General features: G+C 38.8%; 1 protein-coding gene across 1 annotated transcript in view; it reads left to right on the forward strand.

Annotated features, from left to right (window-relative positions):
• The window catches only part of LOC129845737 (aldehyde dehydrogenase family 1 member A3-like), a 19,827-nt gene extending 1,247 nt beyond the window's left edge, over nt 1–18,580 (forward strand). Inside the window, exons 2-5 of the mRNA XM_055913622.1 lie at nt 10,738–10,902; nt 13,228–13,385; nt 15,971–16,045; nt 16,202–18,580. Of these exons, the coding sequence (XP_055769597.1) occupies nt 10,738–10,902; nt 13,228–13,385; nt 15,971–16,045; nt 16,202–16,271 (468 nt within the window). The 3' untranslated portion in view covers nt 16,272–18,580. The remainder of the gene's footprint in view (nt 1–10,737; nt 10,903–13,227; nt 13,386–15,970; nt 16,046–16,201) is intronic.
• The last annotated feature ends 807 nt before the right edge of the window (nt 18,581–19,387 follow it).

A 19,387-nucleotide genomic window follows, 5' to 3' on the forward strand; every position in this document is an offset into this window, starting at 1 on the left:
GTACCAGTACCAGATCAATGTGAGGCTATATACAGGGAGAACCAGTACCAGATCAATGTGGAGATATATACATGGAGTACCATATCAATGTGGAGTAAAAGTGTGTGTGTGTGTGTGTGTGTGTGTGTGTGTGTGTGTGTGTGTGTGTGTGTGTGTGTGTGTGTGTGTGTGTGTGTGTGTGTGTGTGTGTGTGTGTGTGTACACATATGTACTGTATGTGTGTTTGTATCGGTATGCGTGTGTATTATGTGTGTGTATGTGTGTGTGCGTATGTAGTGTATGTGAATGTGTGAGGGTTTTGTGTGGGAGGGACGCTGTAGTGTGAGTGAGTGTATATATGGTGTGTATATAAAGTCTAGTGAGTGTGTATACGGTGTGTGTATATAGTCTAGTGAGTGTGTATACGGTGTGTGTATATAGTCTAGTTAGTGTGTATATAAAGTCTAGTGAGTGTGTATATAGTCTAGTTAGTGTGTATACGGTGTGTGTATATAGTCTAGTTAGTGTGTATACGGTGTGTATATATAGTCTCGTGAGTGTGTATACGGTGTGTATATATAGTCTAGTGAGTGTGTATATATAGTCTAGTGAGTGTGTATATATAGTCTAGTGAGTGTGTATATATAGTCTAGTGAGTGTGTATACGGTGCGTATATATAGTCTCATGAGTGTGTATACGGTGTGTATATATAGTCTCGTGAGTGTGTATATATAGTCTAGTGAGTGTGTATATATAGTCTCGTGAGTGTGTATATATAGTCTAGTGAGTGTGTATACATAGTCTAGTGAGTGTGTATATATAGTCTAGTGAGTGTGTATATATAGTCTAGTGAGTGTGTATATATAGTCTAGTGAGTATGTATATATAGTCTAGTGAGTGTGTATATATAGTCTAGTGAGTGTGTATATATAGTCTAGTGAGTGTGTATACGGTGTGTATATATAGTCTAGTGAGTGTGTATACGGTGTGTATATATAGTCTAGTGAGTGTGTATATATAGTCTAGTGAGTGTGTATATATAGTCTAGTGAGTGTGTATATGGTGTGTATATATAGTCTAGTGAGTGTGTATATGGTGTGTATATATAGTCTAGTGAGTGTGTATATATAGTCTCGTGAGTGTGTATACGGTGTGTATATATAGTCTAGTGAGTGTGTATACGGTGTGTATATATAGTCTAGTGAGTGTGTATATATAGTCTAGTGAGTGTGTATACGGTGTGTATATATAGTCTAGTGAGTGTGTATACATAGTCTAGTGAGTGTGTATACGGTGTGTATACATAGTCTAGTGAGTGTGTATATATAGTCTAGTGAGTGTGTATATATAGTCTAGTGAGTGAGTATATATAGTCTAGTGAGTGTGTATATATAGTCTAGTGAGTGTGTATACGGTGTGTATATATAGTCTAGTGAGTGTGTATACGGTGTGTATATATAGTCTAGTGAGTGTGTATACGGTGTGTATATATAGTCTAGTGAGTGTGTATATATAGTCTCGTGGGTGTGTATACGGTGTGTATATATAGTCTAGTTAGTGTGTATACGGTGTGTGTATATAGTCTAGTTAGTGTGTATACGGTGTGTGTATATAGTCTAGTGAGTGTGTATACGGTGTGTATATATAGTCTAGTGAGTGTGTATACGTTGTGTATATATAGTCTAGTGAGTGTGTATACGGTGTGTATACATAGTCTAGTGAGTGTGTATATATAGTCTCGTGAGTGTGTATATGGTGTGTATATATAGTCTAGTGAGTGTGTATATATAGTCTAGTTAGTGTGTATACGGTGTGTATATATAGTCTAGTGAGTGTGTATATATAGTCTAGTGAGTGTGTATATGGTGTGTATATATAGTCTAGTGAGTGTTTATATATAGTCTAGTTAGTGTGTATACGGTGTGTATATATAGTCTAGTGAGTGTGTATATATAGTCTAGTGAGTGTGTATACAGTGTGTGTATATATAGTCTAGTGAGTGTGTATACGCTGTGTATATATAGTCTAGTGAGTGTGTATATATAGTCTAGTGAGTGTGTATACGGTGTGTATATATAGTCTAGTGAGTGTGTATATATAGTCTAGTGAGTGTGTATATATAGTCTAGTTAGTGTGTATACGGTGTGTATATATAGTCTAGTGAGTGTGTATATATAGTCTCGTGAGTGTGTATACGGTGTGTATATATAGTCTAGTTAGTGTGTATACGGTGTGTATATATAGTCTAGTTAGTGTGTATACGGTGTGTATATATAGTCTAGTTAGTGTGTATACGGTGTGTATACATAGTCTAGTGAGTGTGTATATATAGTCTAGTTAGTGTGTATACGGTGTGTATATATAGTCTAGTGAGTGTGTATATATAGTCTAGTGAGTGTGTATATATAGTCTAGTGAGTGTGTATACGGTGTGTATATATAGTCTAGTGAATGTGTATATATAGTCTAGTGAGTGTGTATATATAGTCTAGTGAGTGTGTATATGGTGTGTATATATAGTCTAGTGAGTGTGTATATATAGTCTAGTTAGTGTGTATACGGTGTGTATATATAGTCTAGTGAGTGTGTATATATAGTCTTGTGAGTGTGTATACGGTGTGTATATATAGTCTAGTTAGTGTGTATACGGTGTGTATATATAGTCTAGTTAGTGTGTATACGGTGTGTATATATAGTCTAGTTAGTGTGTATACGGTGTGTATACATAGTCTAGTGAGTGTGTATATATAGTCTCGTGAGTGTGTATACGGTGTGTATATATAGTCTAGTGAGTGTGTATATATAGTCTAGTGAGTGTGTATACGGTGTGTATATATAGTCTAGTTAGTGTGTATATATAGTCTAGTGAGTGTGTATACATAGTCTAATGAGTGTGTATATAGTCTCGTGAGTGTGTATACGGTGTATATATATTCTCTAGTGAGTGTGTATATATAGTCTAGTGAGTGTGTATACGGTGTGTATATATAGTCTAGTTAGTGTGTATACGGTGTGTATACATAGTCTAGTGAGTGTGTATATATAGTCTAGTGAGTGTGTATACGGTGTGTATATATAGTCTCGTGAGTGTGTATACGGTGTGTGTATATATAGTCTAGTGAGTGTGTATACGGTGTGTATATATAGTCTCGTGAGTGTGTATACGGTGTGTGTATATATAGTCTAGTGAGTGTGTATACGGTGTGTGTATATATAGTCTAGTGAGTGTGTATACGGTGTGTATATATACTCTAGTGAGTGTGTATACGGTGTGTATATATAGTCTAGTTAGTGTGTATACGGTGTGTATATATAGTCTAGTGAGTGTGTATATATAGTCTAGTGAGTGTGTATACGGTGTGTATATATAGTCTCGTGAGTGTGTATACGGTGTGTGTATATATAGTCTAGTGAGTGTGTATACATAGTCTAGTGAGTGTGTATATATAGTCTAGTGAGTGTGTATACGGTGTGTATATATAGTCTAGTGAGTGTGTATATATAGTCTAGTTAGTGTGTATACGGTGTGTACATATAGTCTAGTTAGTGTGTATACGGTGTGTGCATATAGTCTAGTGAGTGTGTATACGGTGTGTGCATATAGTCTAGTGAGTGTGTATACGGTGTGTATATATAGTCTCGTGAGTGTGTATATATAGTCTGGTGAGTGTGTATATATAGTCTAGTGAGTGTGTATATATAGTCTAGTGAGTGTGTATATATAGTCTCGTGAGTGTGTATACGGTGTGTATATATAGTCTCGTGAGTGTGTATACGGTGTGTATATATAGTCTTGTGAGTGTGTATACGGTGTGTATATATAGTCTAGTGAGTGTGTATATATAGTCTAGTGAGTGTGTATATATAGTCTAGTGAGTGTGTATATATAGTCTAGTGAGTGTGTATATATAGTCTCGTGAGTGTGTATACGGTGTGTATATATAGTCTTGTGAGTGTGTATACGGTGTGTGTATATATAGTCTAGTGAGTATGTATATATAGTCTAGTGAGTGTGTATATATAGTCTCGTGAGTGTGTATATATAGTCTCGTGAGTGTGTATACGGTGTGTATATATAGTCTAGTGAGTGTGTATATATAGTCTAGTGAGTGTGTATACGGTGTGTATATATAGTCTCGTGAGTGTGTATATATAGTCTAGTGAGTGTGTATATATAGTCTAGTGAGTGTGTATATATAGTCTAGTGAGTGTGTATATATAGTCTAGTGAGTGTGTATATATAGTCTAGTCAGTGTGTATATATAGTCTCGTGAGTGTGTATACGATGTGTATATATAGTCTAGTGAGTGTGTATATATAGTCTAGTGAGTGTGTATACGGTGTGTATATATAGTCTCGTGAGTGTGTCTATATAGTCTAGTGAGTGTGTATATATAGTCTAGTGAGTGTGTATACGGTGTGTATATATAGTCTAGTGAGTGTGTATATATAGTCTAGTGAGTGTGTATATATAGTCTAGTGAGTGTGTATATATAGTCTCGTGAGTGTGTATACGGTGTGTATATATAGTCTCGTGAGTGTGTATACGGTGTGTGTATATATAGTCTAGTGAGTGTGTATACATAGTCTAGTGAGTGTGTATATATAGTCTAGTGAGTGTGTATACGGTGTGTATATATAGTCTAGTGAGTGTGTATATATAGTCTAGTTAGTGTGTATACGGTGTGTACATATAGTCTAGTTAGTGTGTATACGGTGTGTGCATATAGTCTAGTGAGTGTGTATACGGTGTGTGCATATAGTCTAGTGAGTGTGTATACGGTGTGTATATATAGTCTCGTGAGTGTGTATATATAGTCTGGTGAGTGTGTATATATAGTCTAGTGAGTGTGTATATATAGTCTAGTGAGTGTGTATATATAGTCTCGTGAGTGTGTATACGGTGTGTATATATAGTCTCGTGAGTGTGTATACGGTGTGTATATATAGTCTTGTGAGTGTGTATACGGTGTGTATATATAGTCTAGTGAGTGTGTATATATAGTCTAGTGAGTGTGTATATATAGTCTAGTGAGTGTGTATATATAGTCTAGTGAGTGTGTATATATAGTCTCGTGAGTGTGTATACGGTGTGTATATATAGTCTCGTGAGTGTGTATACGGTGTGTGTATATATAGTCTAGTGAGTATGTATATATAGTCTAGTGAGTGTGTATATATAGTCTCGTGAGTGTGTATATATAGTCTCGTGAGTGTGTATACGGTGTGTATATATAGTCTAGTGAGTGTGTATATATAGTCTAGTGAGTGTGTATACGGTGTGTATATATAGTCTCGTGAGTGTGTATATATAGTCTAGTGAGTGTGTATATATAGTCTAGTGAGTGTGTATATATAGTCTAGTGAGTGTGTATATATAGTCTAGTGAGTGTGTATATATAGTCTAGTCAGTGTGTATATATAGTCTCGTGAGTGTGTATACGATGTGTATATATAGTCTAGTGAGTGTGTATATATAGTCTAGTGAGTGTGTATACGGTGTGTATATATAGTCTCGTGAGTGTGTATATATAGTCTAGTGAGTGTGTATATATAGTCTAGTGAGTGTGTATACGGTGTGTATATATAGTCTAGTGAGTGTGTATATATAGTCTAGTGAGTGTGTATATATAGTCTAGTGAGTGTGTATATATAGTCTCGTGAGTGTGTATACGGTGTGTATATATAGTCTCGTGAGTGTGTATACGGTGTGTGTATATATAGTCTAGTGAGTGTGTATATATAGTCTAGTGAGTGTGTATATATAGTCTAGTGAGTGTGTATACAGTGTGTGTATATATAGTCTAGTGAGTGTGTATACGGTGTGTATATAGTCTAGTTAGTGTGTATACGGTGTGTGTATATAGTCTAGTTAGTGTGTATACGGTGTGTATATAGTCTAGTTAGTGTGTATACGGTGTGTATATATAGTCTAGTTAGTGTGTATACGGTGTGTGCATATAGTCTAGTGAGTGTGTATACGGTGTGTGCATATAGTCTAGTGAGTGTGTATACGGTGTGTATATATAGTCTAGTGAGTGTGTATATATAGTCTAGTGAGTGTGTATATATAGTCTAGTGAGTGTGTATACGGTGTGTATATATAGTCTAGTGAGTGTGTATATATAGTCTAGTGAGTGTGTATATGGTGTGTATATATAGTCTAGTGAGTGTGTATATATAGTCTAGTTAGTGTGTTTACGGTGTGTATATATAGTCTAGTGAGTGTGTATATATAGTCTCGTGAGTGTGTATACGGTGTGTATATATAGTCTAGTTAGTTTGTATACGGTGTGTATATATAGTCTAGTTAGTGTGTATACGGTGTGTATATATAGTCTAGTTAGTGTGTGTACGGTGTGTATACATAGTCTAGTGAGTGTGTATATATAGTCTCGTGAGTGTGTATACGGTGTGTATATATAGTCTAGTGAGTGTGTATATACAGTCTAGTGAGTGTGTATACGGTGTGTATATATAGTCTAGTTAGTGTGTATACGGTGTGTATACATAGTCTAGTGAGTGTGTATATATAGTCTAGTGAGTGTGTATACGGTGTGTATATATAGTCTCGTGAGTGTGTATACGGTGTGTGTATATATAGTCTAGTGAGTGTGTATACGGTGTGTATATATAGTCTCGTGAGTGTGTATACGGTGTGTGTATATATAGTCTAGTGAGTGTGTATACGGTGTGTGTATATATAGTCTAGTGAGTGTGTATACGGTGTGTATACATAGTCTAGTGAGTGTGTATATATAGTCTAGTGAGTGTGTATACGGTGTGTATATATAGTCTCGTGAGTGTGTATACGGTGTGTGTATATATAGTCTAGTGAGTGTGTATACGGTGTGTATATATAGTCTCGTGAGTGTGTATACGGTGTGTGTATATATAGTCTAGTGAGTGTGTATACGGTGTGTGTATATATAGTCTACTTAGTGTGTATACGGTGTGTATATATAGTCTAGTTAGTGTGTATACGGTGTGTGCATATAGTCTAGTGAGTGTGTATACGGTGTGTGCATATAGTCTAGTGAGTGTGTATACGGTGTGTATATATAGTCTCGTGAGTGTGTATATATAGTCTAGTGAGTGTGTATATGTAGTCTAGTGAGTGTGTATATATAGTCTAGTGAGTGTGTATATATAGTCTCGTGAGTGTGTATACGGTGTGTATATATAGTCTCGTGAGTGTGTATACGGTGTGTATATATAGTCTCGTGAGTGTGTATACGGTGTTTATATATAGTCTAGTGAGTGTGTATATATAGTCTAGTGAGTGTATATATAGTCTAGTGAGTGTGTATATATATAGTCTAGTGAGTGTGTATACGGTGTGTATATATAGTCTCGTGAGTGTGTATACGGTGTGTATATATAGTCTCGTGAGTGTGTATATATAGTCTAGTGAGTGTGTATATATAGTCTAGTGAGTGTGTATATATAGTCTAGTGAGTGTGTATATATAGTCTTGTGAGTGTGTATACGGTGTGTATATATAGTCTCGTGAGTGTGTATACGGTGTGTGTATATATAGTCTAGTGAGTATGTATATATAGTCTAGTGAGTGTGTATATATAGTCTAGTGAGTGTGTATATATAGTCTAGTGAGTGTGTATATATAGTCTAGTGAGTGTGTATACAGTGTGTGTATATATAGTCTAGTGAGAGTGTATATACGGTGTGTATATAGTCTAGTTAGTGTGTATACGGTGTGTATATATAGTCTCGTGAGTGTGTATACGGTGTGTGTATATATAGTCTAGTGAGTGTGTATATATAGTCTAGTGAGTGTGTATATATAGTCTAGTGAGTGTGTATATATAGTCTAGTGAGTGTGTATACAGTGTGTGTATATAAAGTCTAGTGAGTGTATATACGGTGTGTATATAGTCTAGTTAGTGTGTATACGGTGTGTGTATATAGTCTAGTTAGTGTGTATACGGTGTGTATATAGTCTAGTTAGTGTGTATACGGTGTGTATATATAGTCTAGTTAGTGTGTATACGGTGTGTATATATAGTCTAGTTAGTGTGTATACGGTGTGTATATATAGTCTAGTGAGTTTGTATATATAGTCTAGTGAGTGTGTATATATAGTCTAGTTAGTGTGTATATGGTGTGTATATATAGTCTAGTGAGTGTGTATATATAGTCTAGTGAGTGTGTATATATAGTCTAGTGAGTGTGTATACGGTGTGTATATATAGTCTAGTGAGTGTTTATATATAGTCTCGTCTGTGTGTATACGGTGTGTATATATAGTCTAGTTAGTGTGTATACGGTGTGTATATATAGTCTAGTGAGTGTGTATATATAGTCTAGTGAGTGTGTATATGGTGTGTATATATAGTCTAGTGAGTGTGTATATATAGTCTAGTTAGTGTGTATACGGTGTGTATACATAGTCTAGTGAGTGTGTATATATAGTCTAGTGAGTGTGTATACGGTGTGTATATATAGTCTAGTGAGTGTGTATATATAGTCTAGTTAGTGTGTATACGGTGTGTATATATAGTCTAGTTAGTGTGTATACGGTGTGTGCATATAGTCTAGTGAGTGTGTATACGGTGTGTGCATATAGTCTAGTGAGTGTGTATACGGTGTGTATATATAGTCTCGTGAGTGTGTATATATAGTCTAGTGAGTGTGTATATATAGTCTAGTGAGTGTGTATATATAGTCTAGTGAGTGTGTATATATAGTCTCGTGAGTGTGTATACGGTGTGTATATATAGTTTCGTGAGTGTGTATACGGTGTGTATATATAGTCTCGTGAGTGTGTATATATAGTCTAGTTAGTGTGTATATATAGTCTAGTGAGTGTGTATATATAGTCTAGTGAGTGTGTATATATAGTCTAGTGAGTGTGTATATATAGTCTAGTGAGTGTGTATACGGTGTGTATATATAGTCTCGTGAGTGTGTATACGGTGTGTATATATAGTCTCGTGAGTGTGTATATATAGTCTAGTGAGTGTGTATATATAGTCTAGTGAGTGTGTATATATAGTCTAGTGAGTGTGTATATATAGTCTCGTGAGTGTGTATACGGTGTGTATATATAGTCTCGTGAGTGTGTATACGGTGTGTGTATATATAGTCTAGTGAGTATGTATATATAGTCTAGTGAGTGTGTATATATAGTCTAGTGAGTGTGTATACGGTGTGTATATATAGTCTCGTGAGTGTGTATACGGTGTGTGTATATATAGTCTAGTGAGTGTGTATATATAGTCTAGTGAGTGTGTATATATAGTCTAGTGAGTGTGTATACAGTGTGTGTATATATAGTCTAGTGAGTGTGTATACGGTGTGTATATATAGTCTAGTTAGTGTGTATATATAGTCTAGTGAGTGTGTATATGGTGTGTATATATAGTCTAGTGAGTGTGTATATATAGTCTAGTGAGTGTGTATACGGTGTGTATATATAGTCTAGTGAGTGTGTATATATAGCCTAGTGAGTGTGTATATGGTGTGTATATATAGTCTAGTGAGTGTGTATATATAGTCTAGTGAGTGTGTATACAGTGTGTATATATAGTCTAGTGAGTGTGTATACGGTGTTAACATAAAGTCTAGTGAGTGTGTATACGGTGTTTACATAAAGTCTAGTGAGTGTGTATACGGTGTTTACATAAAGTCTAGTGAGTGTGTATACGGTGTTAACATAAAGTCTAGTGAGTGTGTATACGGTGTTAACATAAAGTCTAGTGAGTGTGTATAGGGTCAGTGTAAGACAGAGTCAGTGCAGATAGTTTGGGAACCATTAGTTGACTATTTAGCAGTCTGGCTATTCAGCAGTGTTATGGTTTTGGGGTAGAAGCTGCCTTGGAGCCTGTTGGTCCGATAGCCGATGCTCGGGTACCGTTTGCCGGATGGTAGCAGAGTGAAAAGTCTATGGCTTGGGTGGTTGGAGTCTGGCAATTATTCACGACTAAATCAGTTCCCAACTTTGGACCAAATCCTACAGATGTAGGAGCTTCATTTGAGCCAGTTTGCTACGGCAGGAAAATAATCCTGCAGCAACAAGAAATGTGAATCATTATGTGGATTTGGTTAATGGACATTTTTGTAGGGGGTTGATACATTTTTCGTTAAGGAAAATCAAGTCTGACATTTCTAAGTGGAAATTACAAACTTTAGAAGCCTTTTTAAAACTCCAAAAGTTGGCATTTCCTGTGGTGCAGGAAAATTCTCAGTAACAAAAAAGTGATCAAATGAAGATCCTACATCTGTAACTTGAGAGATGTGTGCTTAACTCAGATATTCATGTAAGTCATGCAGGGAAGTCAATCAAATATTATCTTAAGTTAACCGTGCAGGACACAATTTAGGATTCAGTCCTTTACTTTTAGTCTACAGCTGACCGCATGAGAAGATGTGGGACAGTTACAGAATGTATCCTTCAGGTCTTTTCTGACAGAAACGTAGTTTCCATTACGCCGTTGATTATCAACGTGGGCTATCAGTATGGGTTCACTAAAGATCACTTGTAGTGGGAGCAGAAAATCTCCCATTATTTTTCTAGCTGTTCTTTCTTTCTTTTGCTCCTGTGCCAGCTTTGGATGTGTGTAAATGAATACTCCCTTTATAGCCATTACTTTACCTTTTGTGTAATGACATCACCCTGCCTGCCTCCAACTCCCTCCCTCCCTCCCTCCCTCCCTCCCTCCTCTCCTCCCTTCCTCTATCTCGCTCTCCCTCCCTCCCTCATCTCCTCTCATCTCCTATCTTCCCCTGTTCCTCCAGATTGACCAGAAGCAGTTTGATAAGATACTGGAGTTGATTGACAGCGGGAATAAGGAGGGAGCCAAACTGGAGTGTGGGGGCGTGGCCATGGAGGACACAGGCCTCTACATCCAGCCCACCGTATTCTCCCATGTCAAGGACCACATGCGCATCGCCAAGGAAGAGGTGGGAGATCCAAATTCTGATCTATGTTCAGTTTAGTGATTTTCTTGTCAGATGGTTAAGGTTAGGATTGGGGGATGATGCATTCGTCCACCCCAACGCTGCCTGAAGAAGACTCTAACAGTCGAAACCTGTCCTGATATTAATTAGAAACTGGGTGGTTCGAGTCCTGAATGTTGATTGACTGACAGCCGTGGTACTGTATATCAGACCGTATACCACGGGTATGACAAAATATTTATTTTTACTGCTCTGATTACATTGTTAACCAGTTTATAGTAGCACTAAGGCACCTCGGGTGTTTGTGGTATATGGCCAATATACCACGGCTAAGGGCTGTATCGAGGCACTCCGCGTTGCGTCGTGTGTAAGAACAGCCCTTAGCCATGGTATATATACCACACTCCCTCTGGCCTTATTGCTTAAATATACCACAGGCAGATCATTCTGTTCTCTGTATTTAATACCTGTAAATAGTCAACTGAACTTTTTCTGCATCGTAATGGCCGCCTACTGTGTCTTTGTTCTGTGATTGGAGGAAGGAAAGCTGATCCTAGATCTGTGATCTGTGTCTATGGGGAACTTCTACCCAGAGCTAGGGGTTTCTGATGTTGGCTTTACAGTGATTTCATTCATAAAAATGAGAACGCCACCACTGGTCCAGGCAGTTTTGTTGTATACCACTGCCATCTTCTGGTGGTGTGGTTGAAGTGCAGGTTCAGACAACTGTATATCTATGGTTCAAACAAGGTCATAGTCATGGAGATGGATGGAGGGCGCTTCTTTACATCTGTGGCATAATGGCTTCTGTGACAGCATGGCCAGCGCCATGTAGATCTTTCTCCAATTGAAAGTAGTCAATTTATTCTTGTTTTTCTTCTATGAGTCGGTAGACAAACTAAAAGTGTGTATACTGCCACCTGGAGTGTGTTTTCTAAACAGGCATAAAGCCAAGGTTGGTGATTTAATGCCACCTGCCATTCATTGGCTGATCGCTCCTGCTGACCTGGATAGAATTCTGCAATCCTTCCTTAACCTATAGAAAGGTCCACCCAATTGACTACTTTAAAATGGTAAAAGTGCTCAATGGATCTGCCCATGCTAAAACTGGCTTTGTGGTATTAGAGCTGTCTATCCAAGTCTATGGTCATGGTAAAGCAGGATCATATCATAGAAATACATAGAGGACTCTAGTGGCCAAAAGCCTTTTTAGCATGGGCAGCGCTATTGAGGACTTTCACCATTTTTAAGTAGTCAATTGGGTGGGACTTCCTATGGGTTAAGGAATGATCCCATAATTCCATCCAGGTTATCAGGAGGGATCAGTAGATGATGTATAATCGTGAACAAACATTCCATTACTATAGGTGGCAGTAAATTGCCAACCTTGGCTTTATATCTGTTCAAACAACACACTGCAGGTGAAAAGATGGCGCCGAAGAACATGGCTGACGTTTTTCATTCTCCCAACCAATTGTGCTATTTATAGCCTCATTATTGTTATTCTTATTGTGTTACTTTTTATTCTTATTTTTTACTTTGGTCTATTTGGTAAATATTTTCTCAACTATTCTTGAACTGCACTGTTGGTTGAGGGCTTGTAAGTAAGCATTTCACAGTAAGGTCTACACTTGTTTTATTCGGCGCATGTGATAAATAAAGTTTGATTTGAAGTATGCAGCCTTTTAGTTTGTTTACCAACTCATCAAATTAGTAGAGGAAGAAAATGTACTACTTAAAAATGGAGATGGCCTCAATGGCACTACCCATGCCCCCACAGACGCCATAATGTGGCAGATGCAATGTTACGTCCTCTAACTATCTCTATGGGTTGTATTCACTAGACACCAAACGGAAGAAAATGGACTTACACAGGGAGGAACCTGAACCTGTCAAATAACAAACGCTTGTTTTTTAAATTATTCATCTTAATATGACCCAAGGCTATTCTGATTGGTGCTGATTGATCCTACAGACATTTATTTGGACACAACATTGACAGGGTTCAACAGTGAAGTCATTGCATTTTTTAATAAAACATTTTCTTCACATTATTCATCAAATCCAAGTCAATCCAAATTGGGCGTTGAACTGACACCTGTGGCCTGTGAGGCTTTGCTTTATCCTTCTCCTGCTGACCATGGCCTGTTTGAATACATAACAAACATACCTGTCTCTCCTCCTTGAGGTAATCACTGATCCAACAAACTGATAGGTGTAAGCAATTACCAATTACCAGCCATGTCACATCAGGGATTTCTTCAAAGGAGGGCAGTAGGAAGGATGCATTTGAACAGGGCATGTAATCTTCTCCATGACCCCATCCAGATCTTCGGCCCGGTCCAGTGTATATTCCGCTTCAAGAGCCAGCAGGAGGCCATAGAGAGAGCCAACAGTACGGAGTACGGCTTGGCTTCTGCCGTGTTCACACGCAATCTGGACCGGGCTCTCTCTGTGTCTGCCGCCCTGGAGACTGGCACCGTCTGGTAGGTTACTGTTAACTCCTGAACAATGGTACCATGCTAGTATCACTACATATGACTACAGCAACAACTATTAGCTATTACTATTCCCATCCTAACAATTCAATACTAGTACTAATATCCAAAATAGTGTAAGGATGAGAACTGGATGTTAGTGATTGATTAGCAATGCCTGACAAGTTCCTATAGATACTGTAGGTTAGTCCCAGAGATAGATAGAGCACTCATCTTTGTATCTGTGACAGCCTCAATGGCGCTGCCCATTCTATCTTAATTTTAAAGTAGTCAATTTGGTTCTTCCCGATTGGCTGAACCCTCCTGATGACCTGGTTGGACATGACTCCAACAGGGTCACCAGGAGGGATCAGCCAATGAAGTTGGAAGTCCCAACCAGTTGACTACATTAAAAGGGTGGAAGCCCTCAATGGCGCTTCCCATGGTAATTTCGGCCTTTAGGCCACTAGAGGCCTCTATAATTCTCTATGGTTAGTCCTCTCTCCTGCAGACAGACTAGTTGACATGAGGCTCACTACCACCACTACTACTACCACTACTACTACTACTACTAATAATAATATTACTGCTATTACTACTGTTACCATTGGCCCAAAGCCAACCACTACTCTTTACCATTACTACTTTATTATTCATTTACTCCATGTGCTGCTAACTACTACTTTCTACAGTACAACTTCTATTAGCATTTTACCAATGTACTCCCTATTCACTCTGACTCCGTATCCCCTACTTATACCTCTTCATGTGAGAACACAGCTGTAGCTGCACCTTGTGGCCACAAGATAGAGCCAGGTAGATAGGTAGGTATCCCAGACGAGCCAGGTAGATAGGTAGGTATCCCAGACGAAGCTCCTCTGTGTGGCAGTGAGAAGGACAAGGAGTGGGAGATAAAAAGGAAGAGATCTTTATTTATTTATTTTGCTCCTTTGCACCCCAGTATCTCTACTTGCACATTCATCTTCTGCACATCTACTATTCCAGTGTTTAATTGCTATATTGTAATTGCTTCGCCACCATGGCCTATTTATTGCCTTAACTCCCATATCTTACCTCATTTGCACTCACTGAATATAGACTTTGTTCTTTTTTTCTACTGTATTATTGACTGTATGTTTTGTTTATTCCATGTGTAACTCTGTATTGTTGTATGTGTCGAATTGCTGTGCTTTATCTTGGCCAGGTCGCAGTTGCAAATGAGAACTTGTTCTCAACTAGCCTACCTGGTTAAATAAAGGTGAAATAAAAATAAATAAATACAGTATGGGGATGAGGTAGATAGATGGGCTATGTACTTGTGCAGTGATCTCTGAGCTGCTCTGACAGCTGGTGCTTAAAGATAGTGAGGGAGATATGAGTCTCCAGCTTCAGTGAATTTTGCAGTTTGTTCCAGTCATTGGCAGCAGAGAACTGGAAGGAAAGGTGACCAAAGGGGGAATTGACTTTGGGGGTAACCAGTGAGATGTACCTGCTGGAGCGCGTGCTACGAGTGGGTGCTGCTATGGTGACCAGTGAGCTGAGATAAGGCGGGACTTTACCTAGCAGAGACTTGTAGATAACCTGTAGCCAGTGGGTTTGGCTACGAGTATAAAGCGAGGGCCAACCAACGAGAGCATACAGGTTCCAGTGGTGGGTAGTGTATGGGGCTTTGGTGACAAAACGGATGGCACTGTGATAGACTGCATCCAATTTGTTGAGTAGAGTTTTGGAGGCTATTTCATCGATGACATCGTCGAGGATCGGTAGGATGGTCAGTTTTACGAGGGTATGTTTGGCAGCATGAGTGAAGGATGCTTTGTTGCAATATAGGAAGCTGATTCTAGATTTAATTTTGGATTGGAGATGCTTAATGTGAGTCTGGAAGGAGAGTTTACAGTCTAACCAGACACCTAGGTATTTGTAGTTGTGCACGTATTCTGAGTCAGAGCCGTCCAGAGTAGTGATGCTGGACGTGCGGGCAGTGATCGATTGAATAGCATGCATTTAGTTTTACTTGCATATAAGAGCAGTTGGAGGCCATGGAAGGAGAGTTGTATGGCATTGAAGCTCGTCTGGAGGTTAGTTAACACAGTGCCCAAAGAGGGGCCAGAAGTATACAGAATGGTGTCGTCTGTGTAGAGGTGGATCGTGGATTAGTAGGGTTCCAAGTAGCTCTAGATAGCTAGCAGGCCGCGGTTAGCAGAATGGGCCTTCAGCGTACGTCGCGCCTGAGTGGCCTGTTGGAATCCTCGGGCAGATTATGTCTGTATTCCAGTCGTAGAGGATCGGCGGGGTTCCGTGCCACATACCGGCAGTAGAAGGGGTCCGGATATTGTAGTCTGGAGTGGGCTTCGGTGGTAGCCCAGGAGCCCTAGCCGGGCTAGCTTCAGGCTAATTTGTTAGCTTCAGGCTAATTTTGCTTGCTCCGGGATGGAAACGCTAGCCAGGAGTAGTCACCCGGGATTGCGGTTAGCTAGTTGCGAAGATCCAGATGAAAAGGTTGAGTTTGCGTGAGGAATCCGGGGATAGAAAAATATGTCCGTTAAGCTCTCTCACTCACTCTCTCTCACTTTCTGTCTCTCTCTCTCTCTCAGGGTAAACTGTTATAACGCCCTCCATGCCCAGGCACCATTCGGAGGATACAAAATGTCAGGCAATGGACGAGAGCTGTAAGAGTCACTTCTCTTCAACACTATGTGTGATGAAAGGGTTTACTAGTTTGTTTACCCAAACTTTACACTTTTGCACATTTTTAACACAACGTGAATGATTAGAACAATACAAATGAATTAGTATTTATTAACCTTTGTATTTTGATTCCTCAGGGGTGAGTATGCATTGGCAGAGTACTCTGAGGTGAAAGCTGTGACCATCAAACTGACTGAGACACTGTGAGGGACACAGGAGAGACCACAAACCACTACTAGAGCCCAGCCCAGCACTACTTTGTCATCAACTCAGGCTGTGTCCCAACACTCTGAAGCCACTCCCTTTCCTCATCTTCTTGTCTCATTTCCTTTATCACCTTTGGTCATAAAGAGTTTTATTTGTGCATGTGCTATGCTCAAATCCTATTCAACGCCTATTTCACCTATCACTCAAAGTCATAAGGTGAAAAAGCCAAGGAAAGGACGCCATCGAAGGGTGTTGGGACACTGGAGTGGCTTTCTTTCCTTGGCAAATCAAAGGAGACAAGGAGAGGTGGCCAATCTGGAAGTGAATTGGGACGCAGCCAAACCCTATTAGAGTTTCAGACCCTCCCACAGCTCTATTGCTCCAGGGGTGTATTCATAGGAACCAATTGGAAGCAAACGAGACGAAATGGGAGGGACCTACCTGAATTTGTCCAATAGAAATTGCTACGGTTTGCAACATTTTACACTAATGAATACACCCCAGCCCTTTACAATACTACAGCACTTCAGAGCTTCACTAAACCCCGCCAACAGATGTGGTGTACAATTTTGAACCTTCTTTGTCACCATGTCACTCCCTGGCCTTAGTTATCTTTGTTTTCTTTATTATTTTAGTTAGGTCAGGGTGTGACATGGGGGATGTTTGTGTGTTTTTGTCTCGTCTAGGGTGTTTGTATTGTCTAGGGGGTGTTTGTAGAGTTCATGGGGTTGTGTTCATTGTAGGTGTTTATGTAAGTCTATGGTTGCCTAGATTGGTTCTCAATTAGACAGCTGTCTATCGTTGTCTCTGATTGGGAGCCATATTTAGGCAGCCATAGTCATTAGGTAGGTTGTGGGTGATTGTCTATGTGTAAGTTGCCAGTGTCTGCACTTAATGTTTGTATAGCGTCACGTTTGTTGTTTTGATTAGTTTGTTTAGTGTTTGTTTCGTCTTCATTAAAGAGAGAATGTATTGTTCTCACGCTGCGCCTTGGTCCTCCTCACTTAAATGTTACGACGAACGTGACACACCAGTCCCATAGTAGAACGTCACCAGTCCCATAGTAGAACGTGGGCCGTGTTCGGCAGAGAACAACATTGTGGAACATTCAGATAAAAATATATTATGTAGAACAAACATGTCTCTCAGATTTGTAGAATATGGAATCAACACGTCAGCACTAGTCATAGCATTTCTATCTGCAATGTTCCACAACGTTTGCCTACACTGAACGCAGCCCGGTTTATGCCTATGCTACTGTCTATCTATGTGGGTCTCATGTACAGAAATGAATGTGAGGAATCATTTAAAAAATATAAATATATCTTAATTTTGGGTTTTCTGATATGAATGTTCTTCTCTCATTTTGAGGAGCATTTTCTCCCTTTTCAAATGGTGGAATGAATTTTGATTCCCGTTCCAAACAAGGTAATATTTACCTCTATTTTTTGACTTTCTAATGCCCAGAAGAAAGACATGTTTTTAATCCACTACAATAACAATATATAGGTCTAGTACTGTACTAGCAAACCTTAACTGGCATTTTAACACTTTTAAACACTTTACATTGTGTTGCATTTGGATCTGTGTACAATATCTTTCAGAGTTGTATGACTATGCTCATCTATAAGGTCTTGACCAGGGTGGCAACATTCTGCTAACTTTACCAAACTTCCCAGGTTTCACAGAACTACTGGTCAGATTCAGGGATTGCTGGAAACCCTGGTAATTTTCTGAAAGTGAACAGAATGTTGCAGCACTAGTCTGGACTCCTGAGTACTGTTATTAACATATTGTTATGTCTTGGGTGACGATACCCCTGATGATGTTTCTATGCTTTGTGCTTTTATTGAACTAAATATAGGAAGTTTTGCAAATGGTTTGATGGAATGTATTTCTTTGCAATACATATGGGGCTGGTTTCCCAAACTAAAACAACATTTCAATGGAGATTCTCATTTGAGATTTGTGTTTAATCCAAGCACTCGGCTTAATCTGTGTCTGGGAAACCGGAGCCTAATTCAATAAGGTAAAACGGGGGTTGTGTCCTGTTGGTGTTTTTAATGGTATAACAATGCTACTGAAAACTGGCATTAAGTTGAAAATACAAGTAATTTGTACTCCAATAATGTCTCAAATGGGAGGTAAACCATTCCTTGTCGTCACAATATATATGTGAGATGTTACAATGTATAACAAACCACAAGGAAACAAGTAATTCTGTTCATGTTTCATATACTAGTTTCTCACTTTTTATATGGATATTTAAATACACATTTTAAATAAAATAAAATGGAATGTGTTTGTGATTCGTTTGGATTTTCATGTCATACATATAAGATTGTAACACCTCTTGGAGAAAAGCAGTTTCTTGGAATATGATTAAGCGGCAACTGCTAGTTAAAAAGGGCAATTAAGGATTCTGTCTGTCTATCCATCATTTCCTTTAAGAAGTAATTGAGTGCTGCTATATCAAATTCCATTACAGTCCATAGCAAAATATACCACATTTATTGACAGTTCAGAATTATCACCAAGAAAACATAAAATACAGAGTGAAACATGTACATTTTCCTAGACAAAGTTATCAAATAGCAGAAATGCTTTCAACTAGTTTGACCTCACTCACTCTCACACACACACACACAGGTTTTGCATGACACTAGTATCAATTGGCTGGCTTTAGGACCACTGCACTGTTGGTTGAGGGCGTGTAAGTAAGCATTTTACGGTAAAGTCTACACTTGTTGTATTCGGCGCATGTGACAAAGTTTGATTTGATTTGCTTCGCATTATGAATGCCCTGACTTCTGCAGAGGCCATATCACCTTAAATGCTGCACGGCCAATGCAGACATCGGATTGACCACAGTGGCAGTTTCCTTTGCCAGGCAGTCCTTTTGTATCACTTTCAGAAAGCAGAGACCGTGCCAGTTTGTTTTGCCAGTCAGCCGTTAAGGCAGTCAGCTTTAATTAGAATTTGATGTCAGCATTTTGAACTCGGCCTTGTAAGCTTTGTTGTAATCCGATAGCCTTTTTGATGACCATTTGAAAGAACAATATAGGCTGTGATAGCTGTAGGCCTAATTGATATGTTCATTCATTTACCCAGTAGGC

This window comes from Salvelinus fontinalis, unplaced genomic scaffold, assembly GCF_029448725.1.
Source record: "Salvelinus fontinalis isolate EN_2023a unplaced genomic scaffold, ASM2944872v1 scaffold_0354, whole genome shotgun sequence".
Lineage (NCBI taxonomy): Eukaryota > Metazoa > Chordata > Actinopteri > Salmoniformes > Salmonidae > Salvelinus > Salvelinus fontinalis.